Genomic DNA, 26396 nt, shown 5'->3' with positions numbered 1-26396 from the left:
CACCTAACTTGTAATGTTCTATATCGCCTTGTATCACTCTCCATACGGCAGTTCTATGCCACCTGTATTTAGTCCCTCTTTTTGATTATTGTGATCTTTTACATTTTGACTTGAGTGATTCCCTGTTATGAGCATTTTTTTTTAAATTAATCTTAATTCGTTTTTGTGATTTCCCTATTTGAGTTGATATCAGGATGTTCTGTTTTGTGACCTTGTGTTGTGCTGATATCTGATATTATTGGTTCTCTGACCAAACAATATCCTTTAGTATTTCTTGTAGCTTTGGTTTGGTTTTTGCAAATTCTCTAAACTTGTGTTTATCTGTAAATATCTTAATTTTGCCTTCATATTTCAGAGAGAGTTTTGCTGGATGTATGATCCTTGGCTGGCAGTTTTTCTCCTTCAGTGTTCTGTACATGTCGTCCCATTCCCTTCTTGCCTGCATGGTTTCTGCTGAGTAGTCTGAACTTATTCTTATTGATTCTCCCTTGAAGGGGACCTTTCTTTTCTCCCTGGCTGTTTTTAAAATTTTCTCTTTATCTTTGGTTTTGGCAAGTTTGATGATAATATGTCTTGGTGTTTTTCTTTTTGGATCAATCTTAAATGGGGTTCGATGAGCATCTTGGATAGATATCCTTTCGTCTTTCATGATGTCAGGGAAGTTTTCTGTCAGGAGATCTTCAACTATTTTCTCTGTGTTTTCTGTCCCCCCTCTCTGTTCTGGGACTCCAATCACCCGCAGGTTATCCTTCTTGATAGAGTCCCACATGATTCTTAGGGTTTCTTCATTTTTTTTAATTCTTTTATCTGATTTTTTTTCAGCTATGTTGGTGTTGATTCCCTGGTCCTCCAGATGTCCCAGTCTGCATTCTAATTGCTCGAGTCTGCTCCTCTGACTTCCTATTGTGTTGTCTAATTCTGTAATTTTATTGTTAATCTTTTGGATTTCTACATGCTGTCTCTATGGATTCTTGCAACTTATTAATTTTTCCACTATGTTCTTGAATAATCTTTTTGAGTTCTTCAACAGTTTTATCAGTGTGTTCCTTGGCTTTTTCTGCAGTTTACCTTATTTCGTTTCTGAGGTCATCCCTGATGTCTTTAAGCATTCTGTAAATTAGTTTTTTATATTCTGTATCTGATAATTCCAGGATTGTATCTTCATTTGGGAAAGATTTTGATTCTTTTGTTTGGGGGGTTGGAGAAGCTGTCATGGTCTGCTTCTTTATGTGGTTTGATATTGACTGCTGTTCGTTTTCCATCTCTAAATCTGTGTTTGTTGTTCAGGGTTCGTAGATTGTTATGTATGTGATCAATTCACTTGTTTTTCCGAGTCTTTGTTGCAAGAGGGATCCGGGGTAGCGTCTACCTAGTCAGCCATCTTGGCCCCGCCTCAAGTCTGATAATTTAACATTGTACTGGAAGCTGTTGCCTGTACAGTATGTTTTGGAAAAGAAACAAAATGCATAAAGTTTGATAAAAAAAAATTTCTTCTCATGTTACTCAATTATCTACATAGCAAATCATAAGGAATCCACAATCAAACTATTGTAACTAATTTGCAGGCTACAAAATTAATATTAAAGAGCCAGTTGAAACCTATATAGTAGCAACATATAATTGGAAGCTGAAATAAAAAATTCCATTTATAATTTCATAAAAGCATGAAACACTTAAAATAAATTTAACAAAATGTTCTCAAGACCTAAATATGGAAACTAGGAAAACAGTCCTGATAAAAATTAAAGAAGATCTCGGGCAGAGCCAAGATGGCGGACTAGGCAGACGCTACCTCGGATCCCTCTTACAACAAAGACACGGAAAAACAAGTGAATCGATCACATACATAACAATCTACGAACCCTGAACAACAAACACAGATTTAGAGACGGAGAACGAACTAATACGGGGAAGCAGCGATTGTTTCCAGAGCCTGGAGCCAGCGCGCCAGTCAGGTACGGCACAAGCACAGAGAGCTGCTCCACCCCCATGAACCAACCCCGGGAGGGGGACCAGCCGGTTCCGCGGGCGGCGTGGGACACAGCCGGTAGGAGAAGTCCCCGGGAGGCAGTGACTGGTCTCGGAGCAGGAAGAGCAGTGTCCCAGCCGGGCAACCGTCCCGCCGGGATTTGGACTGGATGCAGGTACGGCATAAACACGGAGAACTGCTCCACCCCCCTGAACTAACCCCGGGAAGGGGCCCAGCCAGGTCACGCGGGCGGCGTGGGACGCAGCCCATAGGAGAAGTCCCCAGGAGGCAGCAACTGGTATTGGAGCGGGGAGATCAGCGTCCCAGCCAGGACACTCGGTCACGGCACAAGCACGGGGAGCTGCTCCACCCATCTGAACTAACCCCGGGAGGCGGCCCAACTGGTTCGCGGAGGCGGCACGGCCACGCGGCTGGAGGGACGAGAAGTCCCCGGGAGGCAGCAACTGATTTTGGAATCGAGAGTGCACTGTCCCAGTAGGGGAGCCTTGACGCTGGGCGTGCGGCTGGAAGTGGAGGATCTGACCGTGACTCCAGCGGGCCAGACCCCCCAGGGGCAATCTCCACACAGCCAGCACACATAGGCAACGCGCCCGTGGGAATCTCAGATATAATAGTCATTCCAAGCAAGACAAGCAACTCTGGCTATATTCTGAGGTGCTACTCTCCTATCTCTCTGTTCCCTCCCCCACGCTCCCCAGGTGGCTTCATTAACACCCGAATAGCCTGAGCCAGAGGGAGAACTCTGATAGGGATCTGACTGCATTTTTTTTTTTAGCGGATTTTCTGGAAAAACTAGTTTCCCAGTGATGGCTCGGAGACAACAATCCATATCAAACCACTTAAAGAAGCAGACCATGACAGCTTCTCCAACCCCCCAAACAAAAGAATCAAAATCTTTCCCAAATGAAGATACAATCCTAGAATTATCAGATACAGAATATAAAAAACTAATTTACAGAATGCTTAAAGATATCACAAATGAAATTAGGATAACTGCAGAAAAAGCCAAGGAACACACTGATAAAACTGTTGAAGAACTCAAAAAGATTATTCAAGAACATAGTGGAAAAATTAATAAGTTGCAAGAATCCATAGAGACAGCATGTAGAAATCCAAAAGATTAACAATAAAATTACAGAATTAGACAACACAATAGGAAGTCAGAGGAGCAGACTCGAGCAATTAGAATGCAGACTGGGACATCTGGAGGACCAGGGAATCAATACCAACATAGCTGAAAAAAAATCAGATAAAAGAATTAAAAAAAATAAAGAAACCCTAAGAATCATGTGGGACTCTATCAAGAAGGATAACCTGCGGGTGATTGGAGTCTCAGAACAGGGAGGGGGGACAGAAAACACAGAGAAAATAGTTGAAGAACTCCTGACACAAAACTTCCCTGACATCATGAAAGACGAAAGGATATCTATCCAAGATGCTCATCGAACCCCATTTAAGATTGATCCAAAAAGAAAAACACCAAGACATATTATCATCAAACTCACCAAAACCAAGGATAAACAGAAAATTTTAAAAGAAGCCAGGGAGAAAAGAAAGGTTTCCTTCAAGGGAGAATCAATAAGAATAAGTTCAGACTACTCAGCAGAAACCATGCAGGCAAGAAGGGAATGGGACGACATATACAGAACACTGAAGGAGAAAAACTGCCAGCCAAGGATCATATATCCAGCAAAACTCTCTCTGAAATATGAAGGCGAAATTAAGATATTTACAGATAAACACAAGTTTAGAGAATTTGCAAAAACCAAACCAAAGCTACAGGAAATACTGAAGGATACTGTTTGGTCAGAGAACCAATAATATCAGATATCAACACAACACAAGGTCACAAAACAGAACATCCTGATATCAACTCAAATAGGGAAATCACAAAAACAAACAAATTAAGATTAATTAAAAAAAATACACATAACAGGGAATCATGGAAGTCAATAGGTAAAAGATCACAATAATCAAAAAGAGGGACTAAATACAGGAGGCATTGAACTGCCATATGGAGAGTGATACAAGGCGATATAGAACAATACAAGTTAGGTTTTTACTTAGAAAAATAGGGGTAAATAATAAGGTAACCACAAAAAGGTATAACAACTCTATAACTCAAGATAAAAGCCAAGAAAAACGTAACGACTCAACTAGCATAAAGTCAAACATTATGAAAATGAGGATCTCACAATTTACTAAGAAAAACGCCTCAGCGCAAAAAAGCATGTGGAAAAATGAAATTGTCAACAACACACATAAAAAGGCATCAAAATGACAGCACTGAAAACTTATTTATCTATAATTACCCTGAATGTAAATGGACTAAATGCACCAATAAAGAGACAGAGAGTCACAGACTGGATAAAGAAACACGATCCATCTATATGCTGCCTACAAGAGACACACCTTAGACTTAGAGACACAAACAAACTAAAACTCAAAGGATGGAAAAAAGTATATCAAGCAAACAATAAGCAAAAAAGAAGAGGAGTAGCAATATTAATTTCTGACAAAATAGACTTTAGACTTAAATCCACCACAAAGGATAAAAAGAAGGACACTATATAATGATAAAAGGGACAATTGATCAGGAAGACATAACCATATTAAATATTTATGCACCCAATGACAGGGCTGCAAGATACATAAATCAAATTTTAACAGAACTGAAAAGTGAGATAGACACCTCCACAATTATAGTAGGAGACTTCAACACACCACTTTCGGAGAAGGACAGGACATCCAGTAAGAAGCTCAACAGAGACACGGAAGATCTAATTACAACAATCAACCAACTTGACCTCATTGACTTATACAGAACTCTCCACCCAACTGCTGCAAAATATACTTTTTTTTCTAGGGCACATGGAACATTCTCTAGAATAGATCACATATTAGGTCCTAAAACAAACCTTTCCAGAATCCAAAACATCGAAATATTACAAAGCATCTTCTCAGACCACAAGGCAATAAAACTAGAAATCAATAACAGAAAAACTAGGGAAAAGAAATCAAATACTTGGAAACTGAACAATACCCTCCTGAAAAAAGACTGGGTTATAGAAGACATCAAGGAGGGAATACGGAAATTCGCAGAAAGCAACAAGAATGAAAATACTTCCTATCAAAACCTCTGGGACACAGCAAAAGCAGTGCTCAGAGGCCAATTTATATCAATAAATGCACACATACAAAAAGAAGAAAGAGCCAAAAGCAGAGAACTGTCCCTACAACTTGAACAAATAGAAAGTGAGCAACAAAAGAATCCATCAGGCACCAGAAGAAAACAAATAATAAAAATTAGAGCTGAACTAAATGAATTAGAGAAGAGAAAAACAATTGAAAGAATTAACAAAGCCAAAAGCTGGTCCTTTGAAAAAATTAACAAAATTGATAAACCATTGGCTAGACTGACTAAAGAAATACAGGAAAGGAAACAAATAACCCGAATAAGAAACGAGAAGGACCACATCACAACAGAACCAAATGAAATTAAAAGAATCATTTCAGATTATTATGAAAAATTGTACTCTAACAAATTTACAAACCTAGAAGAAATGGATGAATTCCTGGAAAAACACTACCTACCTAAACTAACACATTCAGAAGTAGAACAACTAAATAGACCCATAACAAAAAAAGAGATTGAAACGGTAATCAAAAAACTCCCAACAAAAAAAAAGCCCTGGCCCGGACGGCTTCACTGCAGAGTTCTACCAAACTTTCAGAGAAGAGTTAATACCACTACTTCTGAAGGTATTCCAAAGCATAGAAAATGACGGAATACTACCCAACTCATTCTATGAAGCCACCATCTCCCTGATACCAAAACCAGGTAAAGACATTACAAAAAAAGAAAATTATAGACCTATATCCGTCATGAACATTGATGCAAAAATCCTCAACAAAATTCTAGCCAATAGAATCCAACAACACATCAAAAAAATAATTCACCCTGATCAAGTGGGATTTATACCAGGTATGCAAGGCTGGTTTAATATCAGAAAAACCATTAATGTAATCCATCACATAAATAAAACAAAAGACAAAAACCACATGATCTTATCAATTGATGCAGAAAAGGCATTTGACAAAGTCCAACACCCATTTATGATAAAAACTCTTACCAAAATAGGAATTGAAGGAAAATTCCTCAACATAATAAAGGGCATCTATGCAAAGCCAACAGCCAATATCACTCTAAATGGAGAGACCCTGAAAGCATTTCCCTTGAGAACGGGAACCAGACAAGGATGCCCTTTATCACCCCTCTTATTCAACATCGTGCTGGAAGTCCTAGCCAGGGCAATTAGGCTAGACAAAGAAATAAAAGGTATCCGGATTGGCAAGGAGGAAGTAAAGTTATCACTATTTGCAGATGACATGATTATATACACAGAAAACCCTAAGGAATCCTCCAGAAAACTACTGAAACTAATAGAAGAGTTTGGCAGAGTCTCAGGTTATAAAATAAACATACAAAAATCACTTGGATTCCTCTACATCAACAAAAAGAACACCGAAGAGGAAATAACCAAATCAATACCATTCACAGTAGCCCCCAAGAAGATAAGATACTTAGGAATAAATCTTACCAAGGATGTAAAAGACCTACACAAAGAAAACTACAAAGCTCTACTACAAGAAATTCAAAAGGACATACTCAAGTGGAAAAACATACCTTGCTCATGGATAGGAAGACTTAACATAGTAAAAATGTCTATTCTACCAAAAGCCATCTATACATTTAACGCACTTCCGATCCAAATTCCAATGTCATATTTTAAGGGGACAGAGAAACAAATCACCAATTTCATACGGAAGGGAAAGAAGCCCCGGATAAGCAAAGCACTACTGAAAAAGAAGAAGAAAGTGGGAGGCCTCACTTTACCTGACTTCAGAACCTATTATACAGCCACAGTAGTCAAAACAGCCTGGTACTAGTACAACAACAGGCACATAGACCAATGGAACAGAATTGAGAACCCAGACATAGATCCATCCACGTATGAGCAGCTGATATTTGACAAAGGACCAGTGTCAATTAATTGGGGAAAAGATAGCCTTTTTAACAAATGGTGCTGGCAATACTGGATATCCATTTGCAAAAAAATGAAACAGGACCCATACCTCACACCATGCACAAAAACTAACTCCAAGTGGATCAAAGACCTAAACATAAAGACTAAAACGATAAAGATCATGGAAGAAAAAATTGGGAGAACCCTAGGAGCCCTAATACAAGGCATAAACAGAATACAAAACATTACCAAAAATGATGAAGAGAAACCCGATAACTGGGAGCTCCTAAAAATCAAACACCTATGCTCATCTAAAGACTTCACCAAAAGAGTAAAAAGACCACCTACAGATTGGGAAAGAATTTTCAGCTATGACATCTCCGACCAGCACCTGATCTCTAAAATCTACATGATTCTGTCAAAACTCAATCACAAAAAGACAAACAACCCAATCAAGAAGTGGGCAAAGGATATGAACACACATTTCACTAAAGAAGACATTCAGGCAGCCAACAGATACATGAGAAAATGCTCTTGATCATTAGCCATTAGAGAAATGCAAATTAAAACTACGATGAGATTCCATCTCACACCAACAAGGCTGGCATTAATCCAAAAAACACAAAATAATAAATGTTGGAGAGGCTGCGGAGAGATTGGAACTCTCATACACTGCTGGTGGGAATGTAAAATGGTACAAACACTTTGGAAATCTATCTGGCGTTATCTTAAACAGTTAGAAATAGAACTACCATACAACCCAGAAATCCCACTCCTCGGAATATACCCTAGAGATACAAGAGCCTTCATACAAACAGATATATGCACACCCATGTTTATTGCAGCTCTGTTTACAATAGCAAAAAGTTGGAAGCAGCCAAGGTGTCCATCAACGGATGAATGGGTAAATAAATTGTGGTATATTCACACAATGGAATACTACGCATCTATAAAGAACAGTGACGAATCTGTGAAACATTTCATAACATGGAGGAACCTGGAAGGCATTATGCTGAGCGAAATCAGTCAGAGGCAAAAGGACAAATATTGTATAAGACCACTATTATAAGATCTTGAGAAATAGTAAACCTGAGAAGAACACATACTTTTGCGGTTACGAGGTGGGGAGGGAGGGAGGGTGGGAGAGGGTTTTTTATTGATTAATCAGTAGATAAGAACTGCTTTAGGTGAAGGGAAAGACAACACTCAATACATGGAAGGTCAGCTCAATTGGACTGGACCAAAAGCAAAGAAGTTTCCGGGATAAAATGAATGCTTCAAAGGTCAGCGGAGCAAGCGCGGGGGTCTGGGGAACATGGTTTGCGGGGACTTCTAAGTCAATTGGCAAAATAATTCTATTATGAAATCATTCTGCATCCCACTTTGAAATGTGGTGTCTGGGGTCTTAAATGCTAACAAGCGGCCATCTAAGATGCCTCAGTTGGTCTCAACCCACCTGGATCAAAGGAGAATGAAGAACACCAAGGCCACACGACAACTAAGAGCCCAAGAGACAGAAAGGGCCACATGAACCAGAGACCTACATCATCCTGAGACCAGAAGAACTAGTTGGTGCCCGGCCACAATCGATGACTGCCCTGACAGGGAGCACAGCAGAGGACCCCTGAGGGAGCAGGAGATCAGTGGGATACAGACCCCAAATTCTCATAAAAAGACCAAACTTAATGGTCTGACTGAGACTAGAGGAATCCCGGCGGCCATGGTCCCCAGACTTTCTGTTGGCCCAGGACAGGAACCATCCCCGAAGACAACTCATCAGACATGAAAGGGACTGGTCAGCGGGGGGGAGAGAGATGCTGATGAAGAGTGAACTAATTATATCAGGTGGACACTTGAGAGTGTGTTGGCAACTCTTGTCTGGAGGGGGGATGGGAGGATAGAGAGAGAGGGAAGCTGGCAAAATTGTCAAGGAAGGAGAGACTGAAAGGGCTGACTCAAGAGGGGGAGAGCAAGTGGGAGTAGGGAGTGAGATGTATGTAAACTTATATGTGACAGACTGATTGGATTTGTAAACGTTCACTTGAAGCTTAATAAAAGTTATAAAAAAAAAAATTAAAGAAGATCTAAATAAATGGAGGAAACCATGGTGGCATAGTGGTTAAGTGCTACCGCTGTTAACCAAAAGGTTGGCAGTTCAAATCCACCAAGGCGCTCCTTGGAAGCTCTATGGGGCAGTTCTACTCTGTCCTATAGGGTTGTTATGAGTCAGAATCGACAGCAGTGGGTTTAAATAAACGGAAAGATAGACCCTAATCAGGAATTTGAAATTTAATTTTGTTAAGAGGTCTGTTCTCTGAAAATTAATCTGTACTATTGGTATAATTCCAATTAAAATTTCAGCTGACTTCCACACAAAGTGAAAGCTGTTGCTTAAATTTACATGGTGGCAAAAAGAACACTTAAGAGTAAAAGTAGTTTGGAAAACAAAAGAGTTAAATGGGAGAATTCAAATTACCTAATTTCAATACTTTTTGAAAAGTTATTATAACAAAAACTGTGCAATATTTTTGAGACATATATATCAGTAGATTATAATAACCCATTGCCGTCGAGTCAATTACGACTCATGGTGACCCTATAGGTCAGAGTAGAACTGCCCCATAGGGTTTCAAGATGCAGCTCTTGGATTTGAGCTGCTGATATTTTGGTTAGCAGTCAAACTCTTAATCACTAGGGCTCCGTAGATTATAATAGAATATGTGGCCCTATGGTAGATTATAATGGAAATTCCTAAGATAGAGCCACGTATGTATGCTCCATTTATTTTCTCTACATTTTCAAGTAACTTAATGGGGACTGAACAGTGCTTTCAACAAATTATATTGGAAGAGTTGAATATTCATTTGAAAAAGTGATCTTTATTGTCGTCTTTAGTTGCTGTCAAGTCATGGCAACCTTACATAAAAGAGAACTTACTATTAATCGAGACTGCATCATCTTCACGATAACTGGCATGTTCATGTTCATGTGGGGCTGTTGTGTTACTCCGTCTCACTGAAGGTTTCCCACATTTTCTCTGACCTTCTACTTTACAAAAAATGTTTTCTTTTTCTAGTGATTGATCTTTTCTGATGATGTATCCAAAATATGGCCCTTACCTCACACCGTATAAAAAAAAACAACTCATAATGGATCATTGATCTAAATGTAAAAGTGGAACTATAAAGTTCATGGAAGAAATCATAGAAGAAAATTTGTGCCCTTAGGTTAAGCAAAGACTTCTTAGGCATGACACCGAAACACAATCTCTAAAAGAAAGATGAAAAACATTGACTTCCTCAAAATTAAAAACTTTTGCTCCTCAGGAAAGCATTTTCTGATAAGAAAATTTAAAAAGTTAAGTCCAAGAGTAGGGTAAAATACTTGCAAAACACCTACCTGATAAAGAATTTTACCTGGACTATATAAGGAACTCATAAAGACCGGGAAGTCTCTCTTGCCCCAGGAAGTCTTCCCTGATTCCTGTTGCCGCTCACCTGTTCTTCCCTATGTCTCTCTCCCCAGAGTTCCTGGCCTGAGATCAGCATATCCTTACTAATTATCACCCAGGATGACTTATCAAGCCCCATTCCCATTCTGAGCATCATGTCCTTTTTTTTTTTTTTTGGAATAGAGAACAACACCATCGTGCTTTCAGGAGAGTGGTGAGCCAGTGCTGAGGTCAGTTTCCATAAACATCAGTTCCTTTCCTCTGTTATAATTCACACTCTCTTCCCCTACCTGAATTCTTAGGCCTCAGATGCTAATATTGGTTCAGAGATCCCTCATGTCCCTAACTGAGCTGAGAGGCCATGTTACTCACCAGCTGTGAGATCTAAGGCAGCATATAAGAGGCAGGTGCCCTGTGTGATCAGAGTGGTGAGTGAACAGCTGTGGTCACCTGCACTCCCCTCATCTCAGCTCTGCTCCTTCCTCTTCTTGGCCTTGCTTAATAGCATTATGTGGCTCCTTCCTTCTGATTCATCTGCTTAAATAGGACATAACCTTCATGTCAGGAGGGAAAGTTACCAGGAGATGGTGGGAGAGGAGCTGCATCTCCCACCATCATCATTCTGAGGACCTGGATCAATGTTTGCCTCCTTTTCTCTAAACAAATTTTTCTTTTCTCAACTTACTTAAAAGTTCTTGGATCTATCCAATACAAACAAACAAGGCATCTGGTGTCCCAGGAGAGACAAGTGTCTTTTGGGGCTCCCAAATCAGTAAGTCCCATGAGATTTGGATGCTTACCCCATGGGGGGTTACGTTCTTAATAGTCATTGTCCAGGGGAAGCTGGCCTGGGGCAGTACAGCACGGGGCTGTGGTTGGAAAACCTCCCTTTTTGGTTAAGGCCAAGCTGTTCCCCTGAGTTCTGCATCTGAGTTCTGATGTGATCTTGGAACTGGTGGATTTAGAGAGACTGTTTGTCCATGTAAAGCTCTGGAAAAGAAGACACCTTGGAATTTAAGGTGAGAAATCTTTTAAATTAAAATATGACTTGCATCTGGGCTGCAAGAATAGTAGATGAAAGTGAGGATTTATTCTTGCCTGTTGTTTCAAACGAATTCAGTTCCTCATGAGAAAACAATACTCTGTTTCAGAAGCAGCCACAGATAGGATTTTTTTAAAATCACTATAGATTTTTCCTTGTCCTAGACTTTTATAGAAATGGGATTGTACAGTGTTGCTTTCCTGGGTCTTGCTTCTTTCATTAGCATAGAGTAGTTGAGATTCATCCGTGTTGTGTGAGCGTTAAAATCTGATCCTTCTATCAGTTATGTTTTTATGTATGGCCTTGAGGGTTCTGCTGAGGTTTGTAGGGAAGTTGCCTGTCCAGGAATCTGGGCCAGAGTGGAGCTTGGCCCCAGGGAACCTCCTGTGTCCTTAAAGGGCAGGGGTTGGGACAGCTGTGGACTTAGTGTGCACATGGAGCCATCCATTCATTGGACTCAGTTGAGATCCATAGGGGCTGTGGGGATGCTTGTGGAGTGATCCTTTCATGAGGGTCCTGGAGTTCAGCTGGGCATAAATCACCCCCTGCAATCCTCAGCTACAGGCATGGATGGATAGACCAAGAATTGTGAGCCAAATAGAAGTGGTGAGTGTGGAGCATGTTGGGGAAGAGAGAGGTCTCCTGGTCGTCTATCTGCTTGTCCTCAGGCTTCTTTCTTCATGGACACAACCAGAGTGGAGAGAAAAGGTCATGACTCCTCTTCTGTCTTCCCAGCTTCTACCCCTCCTCAAGTCTTCCTTCCTATTCTCTCCTTAACTCAGAGACATCTGCACGAAGTCAGGAGCAAAGAGATAGCTGAGGGAAAATTTGTCCAGGGTGTGTTTTGTGCAACAATGCTACATTTAAGGGGTAAATTTACATTGTAGAAACCATTGTTGTATATATTTATAAGATGCACACCTGTCAATGAATATGTCCTTATGCATACATACACATTTTTCTCTAGGTATATATTCAATTATTGTACTAATTCTGTTTCTACCTTTTAACTGGTAATTACAACCTACTTCCCTAATTAGTTGAAGAAATTTGTAATTCGTTGGAATTCTCTGTGCTCGATATTCTCCTCCATGTTGATATTGTCATTTTTTTTTCTTTTGTCTGTCAAGTGGATGTGTGAGGAATTTGGTATTATAATTTTGTTGAAACTGTGCCATAATATTGAGGTATAAACTATTATTTCCATTAAAATACAATTACTTTAAAACAAAGATGAGATTGTAGGGGGCAGGGAAACTAGATCAATGAAAATGGAACAATCAGAACAGAAAAAATGAGAATGTTCACCCATTTTGAAGAATGTAACCAATGTCACTGAACAATTTGTGCAGAAATTGTTGAATGGGAACTTAAACTGCTGTGTAAACCTCCACCAAGAATATAGTAAAATATTATTTAAAAAAATAATACAAGAAACATAGGTACACATAGGGTCTGTCAGAGTGTTGTGCCCCAGCTGGTTTATACTTACTTGAGAAAGACAGGTCTGCATGCAGTGAAGTCACATTGACACGTTGAAGTTGGACAGGCAGTGTTAACACCACAGAAATAAGCAGTTGCAACAAATATGCTGTGAATCAGAGTTTTGTTTTTGTTTTTCCATAGATTAGGTTTACCAGCACACCACTGAGCTGTTGCTTCAAACACCAGTATATTGATTCCTAGTGCTAATTTCTGGGGAAACTATACCAGTTAATGTCTGATGAAGAGCAAAGGGCTTGTGGGTTCAAGCTAGGTGTTAGGGTGCCATTTTGGATTTGTCTTTTCCAGGCTAGAATCTGAATTTCACCCATTTATTTTGTTATTTAACCAGGTTCCTTGCTCTGAACTAAAGAGTTAGAGACTCAATAGCACACATTGAGGAATCTGGTAATTAGAAATAAAGAGAAATGTATTACATGAAAGTGGAACAGAGCATGAGATGTGTAGAAGTGAGAACCAAATCTGCCTTCTGGGATGTACCCTCATGTCATAGGGATGGGGAAAGAAGCGAAATCAGTTAAGGAAAGTCAACAACAGTAGAGATGAAAAACACCACAGTTTAATGTTGGCGGAGTCCTCTATAGGAACACCCCAGGCATTGTCCCTGAACCTGTACAATGTTTACTCTCCCTTTAGATTCTCAGCAGAGGCTCTACACAGCACAGGCTCCAGATTTTCTTCCAGAACCTCGTGGCATATCAGTTTTTTCCAAAAGTTTACCTTTCTAAAGGAGCCCTGATGTTGCAGTGGTTTAGAGCCCAGGCTGCTAACCAAAAGGTCAACAACTAGTGCATTTTTTCTCTTGTGTTTAGCTCCTGGTTGCATCTAGGGGTCTTCTTTGGCTCTTTTTTGATTGATATAGCAGGACACCAAGGACCACGAGGACCAAGACAGCCATACCCATCCTGATGAGATTCTCCACTGTGTAATCTTGCGAGTTTGAGGCTAGCGATTACAGACAGAGAGGTCATAGAGAGCAGGACAAGCCAAATCACCATGAGGTCCTGAATGTCCATCCAGGACACATACCTTCCTCGACAGGTCATGTCCCCTGTGTACCGCTAGCCCCATAACTGAGAGCTTCTCCTTACTCAACACTCTTGAAGTCTGGCTTGTGTTTTGATGGACTGGTGGTATCAGCTGCTTCTGCCAACCCAAAATAGAAGAGGTGGGTGAGGGATTGAAGAAGCTCAAGCTCAGCGTTTTCTATGGGTTCTGCATTCTTATATCCCCTTGCTTCTCATGACATGACATGTGGTTCCTTAACGAGTCCTTCTCCTGCTATAGCCAGGTTCCCTACGGTCTCCTCTTCTCTTCTTCCAGGCCTCCTGCCTTCTTTGAATTAAGCCTGCATTTTTGAATCACAGTGGAACGGAGTTTGGCTGTGTGCCAAGAGCTCAGGCTTGACAAGAATAATAGTCTCCCAATTTAGAAGTAATTGAGCTTGTGTGTTTTTTTATCCTCTCTGTTTAGTCTGGGACACAGGACCATATAAGCTTAATCTCCTGGAGAAAATTTCCACTTATTCAACATCCGATGACCCAGGATCCATGGATGAGGAGTTGGGTCATCAGGTGCTCCAGAGTGTCAAAATCACAAAGGAGTACAAGTCTGGGGCTGATTGCCCTTTGTTCTGCCTTGACCAGTTTCTCCCTGTCTTGGGTTTGCGTTTCAACCTTCACCTGGTATGTAATCATCCGTTTTCTTTCATTGATTGATTTTTCATATATTTAGTAATACCTACAATGGAGATTTTATATGTATATATAAAATCATATGTATATATGTTTATAATATATATAAATAAATATTATATAAACAAATTCATATACATGTATATATGTTTATATGAATATATATACACATATATTTATGTATATACACCCATATATATTTACCTAAATATATGTATCTATATATGCATATATATATGTTTATATAAAATACATATCTATACACACAAATATATATATGTCTATACTCTGTCCTATAGGGTCGCTATGAGTCAGAATCGACTAGACAGCACTGGGTCTGGGATACACACACAGGCATACATATATTTATTTATTTATAGATGGCAGAGAAAAAAGAGCTTTTTTTCTTTTTTAGTGTTATTCAGTGAGTCATAAAGGCAGTGTTTTTTCTTTCTTGGAGTTGAGACTGGTTGGGTGGATCAATAACACACTTGTAAATATGTATCACATGAAAAATAGTTATATGGGCAAGCACCCTCAGTTTATATATATACATAAATGTGAATGTATATTTAATAATTATATAACTGTATACACACACACACACACACACATACACACACACACATACACACACACTTACAAAGAAAGAAAAACTAACCCATATAGTATAGGTTAGGTTAGTCACTTGGAATAAAATAGGTAAGATGGAGGTAGGTCTGTTCTGAATAGTGTAATCAGTCAAAGTTGCACTTGGAGATGACATTTAAACACATCCCAGAAAGAGGAGAGGGAGCCAGAGCAGGAGGCATGTAAAGACACAGACAAGTGGTGTCACAGGCTGAAGGAAGAACAGGCCGCCAGGAAAGGACTCAACCTGTTTGTTTCTCTCTCTCACTCTCATTCTTGGAAGTATTCTGGAAACTTATATAAGATTTCAAATAGAAAAAGCTAAACTCCCTTGTTATCTTTCCTTGGGCATGGCTCCTTAGGGGAGTCGTAATGGTGGCTCCTGGGAAATCTCACAAGGAGGGGGAGGACACACCACTGTTCTTCTCCACCTCATCAACCCTGGTTCCCTCCTTTCAGCTCAGACTCTCACTCTCCCTCTCCTCTGACCACCACAGAAATAGCAACTGCCCTGTCCTCAGAGTCCCTGGAAGCCACATGGCCCTGACCCTAATGTCTACCATCTTCCCTACTGCTCTGGGAAACAGACCCTTTCCTTGTGTTATAGGTTAAATTGTGTCCCCCAAAATGTATGGCAACTTGGCTAGGTCATGATCCCCAGTATTGTGTGATTGTCCACCATTTTGGTATCTGATGTATTGTAAATCCTCCCTCTATGATGTTAATGAGGCAGTTATATTAATGAGTCAGGACTCAATCTACAAGATTAGGTTGTATTTTGAGTCAATCCCTTTGGGAAACCCTGGTGGCATAGTGGTTAAGTGCTACAGCTGCTAACCAAAGGGTCGGCAGTTCAAATCCGCCAGGCGCTCCTTGGAAACTCTATCGGGCAGTTCCACCCTGTCCTATAGGGTCGCTATGAGTCGGAATCGACTCGACGGCACTGGGTTTGGTTTTTTGGTTTTCTCTTTTGAGATATAAAAGAGAGAAGCAAGCAGAGGGACAGGAGGACCTTATTACCTTGAAGCAAGAAGAGCCAGGAGAAACATGTCTTTTGTACCTGGGATCCCTGCACTGAGAAGCTCCTAGACTAGGGGAAGATTGATGACAAGGACCTTCCCACAGAGCTGACAGACAGAGAAAACCTTCCCCTGGAGCTGGTACCCTGAATTTGGACTTCTAGCCTCCTAAAGTATGAGAGAATAAGCTTCTGTTTGTTAAAGCCATCCACTTGATGCATTTCTGTTATAACAGCACTAGAAAACTAAGACACCTTGAATATAGGAAATAGTATTGAGACAAGTTTAGAAGCATCTTACAGGCTAGGAGTGACTTATCACCTATGTGGTCAGGACTTGGGGACACCCAGAGGTTCTGGGTCTTCTCCTCCTCAGTCTAAAAACAAAGTTTGTCTTAGGTTCACCCATTTCTTATTCCAGTCATCTATCTTCCTTTAACCCTATCTGAGACATCAGGGATGAGATGCTGCAAGGGTGGGAGGTCCTGGTCTGTGCCCATCTTCTGATGGTCTAGATTCTCTTCTTGGTGATCCTCCCTCTGTGCTCCTCTCATTTCCATCTTGTTTCAGAGCTTTTCTGGGGACAGGGCTCTGAACTGGCCATTGGGAAACATGGAGGACAAGGGCTAGTGCTCTGCACCTGAGAACACAAGTTCCAGGGGTCACTGGGTTATGACAACAGATAGGGAGAGGTGCTGGGTGAACCATAGCACCTGTAGATCCCCCTGTGAGCTGAAGTCACAGGACTCGTACTGAAGATGAAGTCACAGGACTCATACTGAAGATGACCTGGCTCAGTCCAGCTTGGTGCTGGCATCTCAGACATAGGGAAGGACCAGCTCCCCTATTCTTGGACAGAAGAAGAATGTCCACTGGGTTCAATAACAGACACCGCAGAGTCACATTCTCTCCTAAGGCCACCGTGGGCCCTGGATGGGCCAAGAAGGAGAGTTTATAAAGGATCTCTCCTAGAGAGAAATAGGGTTGTTGAAGGGCTGTCCCACCTCCACCTCAGTTCTGAGCTGAGAATTCACCATGTCCTCTCTGAGGGCCTTTCAGTCTCTCTGAGTGTCTCTGTTTTCTCTGAGTCCCTCATTCCCCCCTTTCATCCATGTCTCTTTCATTCTCTTTCTCTCTTGGGACTTCACAGCCTTTGTCCCTGAACATCACAATTGGGGTCCCCCCTGCAAGGTCTGTGAAGAATCAGGGCACCTGGATGAATCCATCTGGGGATCCTCACCTGTGACCAGAATGTCCAAGGGGTGGCTGGGGGCAAACAACCCAGAGGAGAGGTTGTATTTACCATAGCACCTGTACTGGACCCTGTGGTTGCGGTTCACACGGCCCACAGGTAAATCAGGACTTTGCTGGCTGTCAATGTGCTGGGATGGGGGTGAGAGTGGCTTATCTTTGGTCAGAGCGAACCTGTCAGAACTGGCCTCTGAGCAACACTGCAGGGTCAGGTTGTCTCCAGACAGCACTAGTAAGCCTAGCTGGGTAGAGAGGGAGGGCTTCCTGTATACCCCTAGGAATGAGGAGACTGTGACATTGAAAGGGATGCACATCTCACCACTGTCCAGAGGGGCTGCAGTAAGTCCACACTGGTCTTCTCCCCAGGACCCTTTCTGTGGTCTGAGACCCAGGAGGACAGTGTTGCCGACCACCCAATCACCACCAGGGTGCCATTGGATATATAGGTTAGATTGGTCATTTTAGGATTCTGGGAAAGAGATGGGGCCTGTGGAGGCTCTGTCACCTGTTACCTCAAGATCCAAAGGATTACTGGGGTGTGACCACACATGGGATTAGGAGCTGCAAGAACCATAGCATCTGTAGGTGCCCCCAAAGTAGGTGCTCACAAGGCCCACAGGAAAGACTGTCTGGTGCCTCCCAGCAGAGAACTGAGATTTCCTGTGTTAGGGAGGTTGGCTTCTCCCTCCTTGAGCAGATGGAAAGTGTCCATTGTGTCCTTTGAACTACACAAGAGGAACATGTTCCCTCCTGAAGCCACCAGAGGGTTTGGATGAGCTGAGAGGGAGGATTTACTGTACACTTATGATAGAGAAGGAGCAGCCGAGTTAAAGGGGGGATACAGTCAGCCCACATTACTCCACAGGTGTAGTCTGTGAGGTGTGAGGTCCACCTTCCCCTGAGGCCATATCCTGTTCCTACTGCCTGTGAGAAGGAGCTCACAGTGAAGGGGGATGTCTTGATACCTCCCTCTTACCTGTCACAAGGAGCAGGGGGTCACTCCATTCTGACCAGCCACTCGAGCTGTGATATGCACACTGGAACCACCCTGATTGGTGTATGTCCATGGATTTGTTGATGAGGAAACTGGCCTTGTACTTGGAGTCCAGTGAGGCTTTCATACCCCAGGGTTGAGAGATTCTCTCTTTATACAGACTGTAGTAGCCATCAGCATCCAGAGGCCCCAGACACCAGATAGTCACAGGGCTCCCCATGGCAATGATGGGGCCTGGGTCAGCCCAGATGGAGGGTTTGGGGAGGGTCCCTGGAAAGGAGACAACCTGGAATCCAGAGGGGTTCCTTTCCCCTCACTTTCCAGAGCTCTCACTCCAAGGCCCCACCTAGACTGATCACCACCACCCCAGACCCTCTGTGCTTCCCCCCACACCCCACAAGCTTCTCAGAGGGGTTCGTTTTGCCGACAGAGGTTGGAGCTAGGAGGTCTGAGGAGGACTCACCTGTCTGTACCTGGTTCCAGTGGCCCCAACACGGCCCTGGGAGAGAGTTCCCTGTGAGAAGCTCGTTCCTCCACCAACCACAAAAGCGTCATGTGTGGTCTGGTCCCTAAGCACTGAGGTCAGACTGGGGCCGAGAACATTCTTCCTCCCAAAAGCTCAGCTTCCCCCTGAGCCTCCTGAGGCCCTGGGGTCTTCCAAGGGATAAGGACTTGTGTGTGAGGAGGGAGATCTCATCCCTCCCCTTTTTCCCAAAGCTTACCAAGACACAGAAGGGCTGTGAGGGTCAGGCTTGTGACGCTGCCTTGCATGGTTCCCAGGGCTGCATATGAATTATAGTGACTACAGAGTCTGGAAGGAAGGACACACACAGGGTGTGACAAATCTTGGGCCCTGTGTTATGTGTCACGTGTTTTTCTCTTCAGCAGCCCACAGGAAAGGGAACAGCCCCTCTCGGTGCCTGAGCAAATTCTCTCCTCCTCCCAGAGCCTCCGCCTCCCCCTCAGCCTCCTGAATTCTAGGGGTCACTCAACAGCAGGACCTGTGGGTGGGGAGGGAAACCTTATCCCTCTCGTTTTCCCCAAAGCTCATCAAGACAGGGAATGTCAGTGAGGGTTGGGATCACAGCACTGTTTTCCGTGGTATCCAGCAGTGCAGATGAATTGTAATGACCACAATGCCCAACAGGACAGAAAGTCTGTAAAAAAAAAAAAAAAATGGAGCCAACGGTAAAAATGGTGTGGCAGAAGTGTCAGACCTCTTCATCTAACTTCACAAAAAGAAGGAGAGAAAATCATTATTAGCATTATCATTGCTCTGAATTGGAGGGCAAACATACCTCAATCCTCCAACCTTTTTTACCAGTTCCTGCACCAGCCATTCCTCCCACAGCACACTCTCTACTCCTCTACTGTGTTCGATAATTCATCATAATGGCCACACAGAACTCACGATAATGGGGTTTATCAGGGAAGTACCAGGTTACAATCTAGGATCAGAAATAGGATACAGTTCTTCCATCAGGACAGGTTCTTGGTCAGGCCCACAGACAGGCCTCTTTCTGGCCTTCGGCCCCTCAGCCCCTCTTGTCTCTCAGGCTTCTGGGACCAGCCCTGCTGGGGAAGTGTTACAAAGCTCTTTAGCTCTACTAGTAAGTGTCCAGAGGCATCTCACTCTGCCAACAAACCTCCTGCCTGAAGGCGATCATCTCTATCAATCCCTGGGCCAGGAAAATTACTTCACCATCTCCTGCTGGTCTTGTTCTGCTGCTGTCAGTTCTCAGCTGCTGCTTCTTGCTGTCTTGTGCCTTCTCTGGTCTTATAGTTTTATGTCTTCTTGATCTAGGAGGTTCTCAGTGCAGGGACCTTGGGTCCAAAGATGCACTCTGCTCCTGGCCCTTCTTTCTTGGTGTTAGCGAGGTCTTTCCTTTCTGCCTCTGGGATTGCTCATTTTAAGCCTAGCGGGATGGTAAAACTGGTCAGTCGCCTTGTTAGGATTCTATACATCTTATTTGCATGGTCCCAGCTCCACAAGGGTGCCACACACATCATTTACATTATTAACAAGCTATTCAATCCCCTTGGTGGGCCACAAGCAGCTTTTTGTATAGTCGCACTCAGTCATTTGATGGGAATTACAAGGCCATGGCAAGAAAAGCCATATAAAAGTGACCCATTGCACCAAAAAAACAAACAGGGTGTGACAAGTCCTAGGCTTAGTATTACATGTCACCAGTGTCTTAGTTATCTAGTGCTTCTATAACAGAAATACCTTAAGTGAATGGCTTTAACAAACAGAAATTTATTCTCTCACAGTATAATAGTCTAGAAGTCGAAAATCAGGGTGCCAGCTCCAGGGGAAAGCTTTCTTCTCTGGCATCTCGGGAGTAAGGTCCTTGTCATCAATCTTCCCCTTCTAGGAGCTTATCAGTACAAGGACCCCAGGTCCAAAGAATGTACTTTGTTCCTAGCATTGCTTTCTTGGTGGTATGAGGTCCTTCTGTCTCGCTGCTCACTTCTCACTTTTATATCTCAAAAGAGATTGACTGAAGATACAACCTAATCATGTAGATTGAGTCCTGGCTCGTTAACGTAACTGCCTTTAATCCTGTCTCATTAACTTCATAGAGGTAGGATTTACAATGCACAGGAAAACCACATCAGATGACAAAATGGTGGACAATCACAAAATACTGGGAATCATGGCCTAGCCAAGTTGACACACATTTTTGGGGGACACAATTCAACCCATAACAACTGGGTTTCTCAACAGGGCCTCCCAGAAAGAACAGCCCCTATCCAGGACCTGGCTTTGCCCTCCCTGGAGGCAGAACCAAAGAGATAGTAGGCTCTGGAGAACTTTCACAACAGGTCTGGGTCTCACCTGACCTCCAAAGCTCTGCTTGCCCAACTGCCTCCCCCTCAGACCCAGAGATGACCCTGTCCCAAAACATGAGGCTGGAGAACAAAGGGCTTAGGAGCCAGCCCAGTTTCAGTCCCAATTCTGAGTCTGTCTTTTATAGAAGCTGGATGAACTGGAGCAAGTCACTTTCCTTTCCTGACTCTCCATAAATGCAAAATTCTTCCTACTTCCTATCAACCAATGTTTATTAAGCATCTACCATGTGCCAGAAATAGTGTCAGGTACTGGAGCTTCAAGGGTGAAGAGGATTGATTCCTTCCTGGACTTGTGGAGTTCAGATTAACAGAAGACCAGGGCTGGATTGAGGTATGTGAGGGTCCTAAACACTGAAAATCTTTGGTGTTCCCTCCTCTGCTTGCTCATGTACTTGAACAGGATATGTGAGTTACACACACACACGTATGTGTGTGTGTGTCTTAGCTATCCATGGTATAAATTCTTTCAAAATGCAACTATAATATTAGATCCACAACGTGCCTGTCAGTTTGTCCTACTGTGGTGGCTTGCATGTTGCTGTGATACTTGAAGCTTCGCCACCAGTATTTCAAATACCAACAGGGTCACCCTTGGTGGACAGGTTTCAGGTGAACTTCCACAATGACAGACTAGGAAGAAGGACATGGCAATCTACTTCTGAAAAGATCGGTCAGTGAAAACCTTATGTATAGCAGCGGAACATTGTTTGATATAGTGCCAGAAGATGAGCTCCTCAGGTTGGAAGGCACTAAAAATACGACTGAGGAAGAGCTGCCTCGTCAAAGTAGAGTTGATCTTAATGCCGTGGAAGGAATCAAGGTTTCAGAAACTTCATTTGCTGATGTGGCACAACTCAAAATGAGAAGAAACAGCTGCAAACATCCATTAATAATTGGAATGTGTAATGTATAAATTATGAATCTAGGAAAATTGGAAACTGTCAAAAATGAAATGGAATGCATAAACATTGATATCCTGGGCATTAGTGAGCTGAAATGGACTGGTATTGGCCATTTCGAATCAGACAATCACATGATCTACTATGCCAGGAATGACAACTTGAAAAGTAATGGCATTGCATTCATCATCAAAAACAACAGTTCAAAGCTGAGGTACAAAGCTGTCAGTGATAGGATAATATCCATACACCTACAAGGAAGACCAGTTAATATGACTATTATTCAAATTCACACACCAACTACTAAGGCCAAAGATGAAGAAATTAAAGATTTTTATCAATTTCTGCAGTCTGAAATTGATCACACATGCGATTGAGATGAATCGATAGTTATTGACAATTGGAATGGGGAAGCTGGAAACCGAGAAGAAGGATTTGTAGTTGGAAAACCTGGCCTTGGTGATAGAAACAATGCTGGAGATCACATGACAGAATTTTGCAAGACCAATGGCTTCTTCATTGCAAATACCTTTTTCCAGCAATAAAAATGGCAATTACGTATGTGGACCTCACTAGATGGAATACACAGGAATTAAATCAGCTACATCTGTGGAAAGAGACAATGGAAAAGCTCAATATCATCAGTCAGAACAAGGCCAGGGCCCGACTGTGGAATAGACGCTCAATTGCTCATACGCAAGTTCAAGTCGAAACTGAAGAAAGTTAGAACTAGTCCACAAGAGACAAAGCATGAACTTGGGTGTATCCCACCTGAATTTAGAGACCATCTCAAGAATACATCTGACACAAGAATGCTAATGACCGAAGACCAGACGAGATATGGAATGACATCAAGGATATTGCGATGATTAAGATTATGTGTCGGCTAGGCCATGATTCTCAGTGTTTGTATGTGATCACTCCCATGATGGGATCTGCTGTGACTAGCCAAACAGTTGAAAGGGAGTTTCCTTGGGGGTGTGGCCTGCATCGAATATAAGCAGATGTTTCGGCTTTTTGTTCTCTCTGGATCCTACAGCTGCTTTCTGTTCATCTGACCTCCAGTTCCTGGAACTTGAGCTATTAGCTTGCCTGCCAATCTTGGGATTTGTAGATCTTCACAGCCTGTGAGCAAGAGCCCTGCTCTCTGACCTACCCATCTTGGGTTCACCAGCCCCTGCGGCTATGTGAATTGGGAGAAACCTCTATTCTGATCCATGGACTTGGGACGTTACAGCCTCAGCAATCATGTGATCCATTTCCTTAATATAAATCTCTCTCTATATATATATTTATACACTTTACTGGTTTTGCTTCTCTACAGAACCCAGCCTAAGACAGACATCATACACGAAGAAAGCAAGAGGTCATTAAAAAGATGGGAAAGAAAGAAAAGACCGAAACAGATATCAGAAAAGACTGTGAAAGTTGCTCTTGAATGTAGAGTAGCTGGAGCAAAAAGAAGAAATGATGAAGTAAAAGAGCTGAACAGAAGATTTCAAAATGTGGCTTGCGAGGGCAAAGTAAAGTAGTGTAATGAAATATGCAAAAACCTGAAGATAGAAAGTCAAAAGGGAAGAACATGCTTGACATTTCTCAAGCCAAAAGAACTGAAGAAAAAATTTAAGCCTCAAGTTAAAATACTGAAGGATTCTATAGGGAAAATATTAAACAAGGATACATCAAAAGAAGACGGAAGGAATACGCAGAGTCATTGTACAAAAAGAATTGGTCAGTGTTCACCATTTTGGGAGGTAGCATATGATTAAGAACCAATATTACTGAAGGAAGACTTTCAAGTTGCACTGAAGGCATTGGCAACAAACAAGGCTCCAGGAATTGACAGAATACCAAATGAGATATTTCAACAAACAGGTGCAGTGCTGGAAGTACTCATCTATGCCTGGAAATTTGGAAGAAAGCTACCTGGCCAACTGACTGGAAGAGATCCATATTTGTGCCCACTCCAAAAAAAAGGTGATCCAACAGAATATGGAAATTGTCTAACAATATCATTGCTATCACCCACAAGTAAAATTTTGCTGAAGATCATTCAAAAGTGGTTGCAGCAGTACATCGATAGGACACTGCCAAAAATTCAAGCCGAATTCAGTAAAGGACATGGAACAAGGGATATCATTACGGATGCAGATGGATCCTGGCTGAAAGCAGAGAATACCAGAAATATGTTTACCTACTATGCTAAGGCATTTGACTGTGTGGATAATAACGAATTATGAATAACATTGCAAAAATAGGAATTCCAGAACACTTAATTGTGCCCATGAGGAACATCTACTCAGACCAAGAGGCAGTTGTTCGAAAAGAACAAGGAGGTACTGCATGGTCTAAAGTCAAGAAAGGTGTGCTTCAGGGCTGTATCTTTCACCAGACTTATTCAATGTATACGGTGAGCACATAATCCTGGAAGCTGGACTATATGGAAAAGAACGGGGCATCAGGATTGGAGGAAGATGATACGGCCTTGCTTGCTGAAAGTGAAGAGGACTCGAAGCACTTACTGATGCAGCTCAAAGACTATAGCCTTCCGTATGGATTATACCTCAGCATAAAGAAATCAAAAATTCTCACAACCGGACCAATAAGCAACATCACGATAAACAGAGAAAATATTCAAGTTGTCAAGGATTTCATTTTAGTTAGGAAGTGTTTAGCTCTGTTGTACATAGGGCCACTAAGAGTTGGAACTGACTTTATGACTGACCTAACAACAACAACAACATAATACTAGCTATGAACCAAAAAGTGGTATATGCCATTTTAGCAGAATGAGATGCTGGATTATAAAGTTTTAGCTGTTGTGGGTATAAAAAGGGTGCGGCGTCTGCTATCCTCTAACTTCACCAGGGGGAAGGAAAATCAAGATCAACAGCCCAAAGCTGATTCCGATGAGGCAGAGGTCGGACTTCCCTCCACTCTCTGTCATCTTTACCAATTCTGACACCAACTGTCCCTCCCACAGCAGTCTGCTTCTCTGCTGGGTTTGATAATTCATTGCAATGGCCACACAGAACTCACAGGCAATACTCACAATCAGCGGGTTTATTAGGGAAGTAACAGGTTATAATTCGGGTTCAGGAACACTCAGGATACAGTTCTTTCATCAGGATAGCCTCTTCCCAGCCGTGCTCCCAGACATGCCTCTCTCTGGTCCCTCAGCCTCTTCCCTCCTCAGGCAAATTTTCCAAAGGCATTCCACTCAGCTTTCTCTCTCTATGGGCTGGGAAGCCTGACAGTCTCTCCTGTCAGTCTCCTGTTTCTGCTGCCTCTGCTGCTGCAATTTCTCTGCCGCTTCTTCTTACCATGTTACAGCTCTCTCTGTCTCTTGGGTCTAGTAAGGTCTCAGTGCAGGAATTCCAGGTCCAAAGGACACCCTCTGCTTACTCCTGGCTCTTCTTCCTTGGTGGTATCCTCTCTCTCTCTCTCACCTCTGGGACTGCTCACCTCAAGCCCAGTGGGATAGCAAAACTGACTAATTCCTTTGGTGGGCCACAGTTACACTGCACATCCCTGCCCAGTCATCTAGGTGGGAGTTACAAGCCCATGCCGAGAGAAGCCACACAAAAGCCATCCATTGCACTGCAGTGGGATACTAAGATTTCTACTATATACCACATTTTATACAAAAAGAATGTTCCACATAGTTTACAACAAAGAAAATGAGTCAGTGAACCTAGTTGTTTCAACAATCAGTGTAAAATTCTCTTGATTCCCCACAATGAAAAATAGATTTTCACCGGTTTTGCTTTACACAGCTCATACTTCAATTTTGCTGCTTGTTTCATAATAAATGCTATAATTATGAATGAACAAGTGAAAAGATGTCATAAAAGAAAACTTAATGATCAGAAACCAAATATTACAGCATACTACTACATTTTATTTTTAGGTAGACCTTTCATCTCTGACGTCTTGTAATTAAAAACTTTTCCTTCTATTCTCTGCTGTTAACAAATCTTTGATGATTTCATCACAGTTAAGTTGCCCAACAATTTCTATTTCCATACATAGTAAGGATTA

General features: G+C 42.2%; 1 protein-coding gene and 1 pseudogene across 2 annotated transcripts; both read right to left on the bottom strand.

Annotated features, from left to right (window-relative positions):
- LOC126086197 (leukocyte immunoglobulin-like receptor subfamily A member 5) overlaps positions 1-26396 on the bottom strand; it is a 70133-nt pseudogene that overhangs the window by 23795 nt on the left and 19942 nt on the right.
- On the bottom strand, positions 13844-19652 carry LOC126085035 (leukocyte immunoglobulin-like receptor subfamily A member 6). Of its 2 annotated transcripts, none has more exons than XM_049899970.1 (4): positions 19323-19652; positions 19064-19099; positions 18583-18870; positions 13844-14753 (listed from the first exon to the last, which is right to left on the bottom strand). In XM_049899970.1, exons 1-4 carry the CDS (start codon positions 19369-19371, stop codon positions 14707-14709), a joined length of 420 nt encoding a protein of 139 aa, XP_049755927.1. In that variant the 5' UTR covers positions 19372-19652; the 3' UTR covers positions 13844-14706. The 2 variants fall into 2 exon arrangements, with proteins under 2 accessions (XP_049755927.1, XP_049755926.1); XM_049899969.1 differs by having other exon boundaries at positions 13844-14159.

The sequence above is a fragment of the Elephas maximus genome, chromosome 11, assembly GCF_024166365.1.
Source record: "Elephas maximus indicus isolate mEleMax1 chromosome 11, mEleMax1 primary haplotype, whole genome shotgun sequence".
Taxonomy (NCBI): Eukaryota; Metazoa; Chordata; class Mammalia; order Proboscidea; family Elephantidae; genus Elephas; species Elephas maximus.
The sequence above is the reverse complement of the archived record's forward strand: the minus strand, read 5'-3'. Positions and strand labels throughout refer to the sequence as shown.

Coding starts and splice junctions, on each gene's coding strand:
- LOC126085035 (XM_049899969.1), bottom strand. CDS start 19,371: ATGCAAGGCAGCGTCACAAGCCTGACCCTCACAGCCCTTCTGTGTCTT. Junction 19,100..19,322: donor CACAGCCCTTCTGTGTCTTG/GTAAGCTTTGGG, acceptor ACTCTCTCCCAG/GGCCGTGTTGGGGCCACTGG. Junction 18,871..19,063: donor CTGGAACCAGGTACAGACAG/GTGAGTCCTCCT, acceptor TCTCCTTTCCAG/GGACCCTCCCCAAACCCTCC.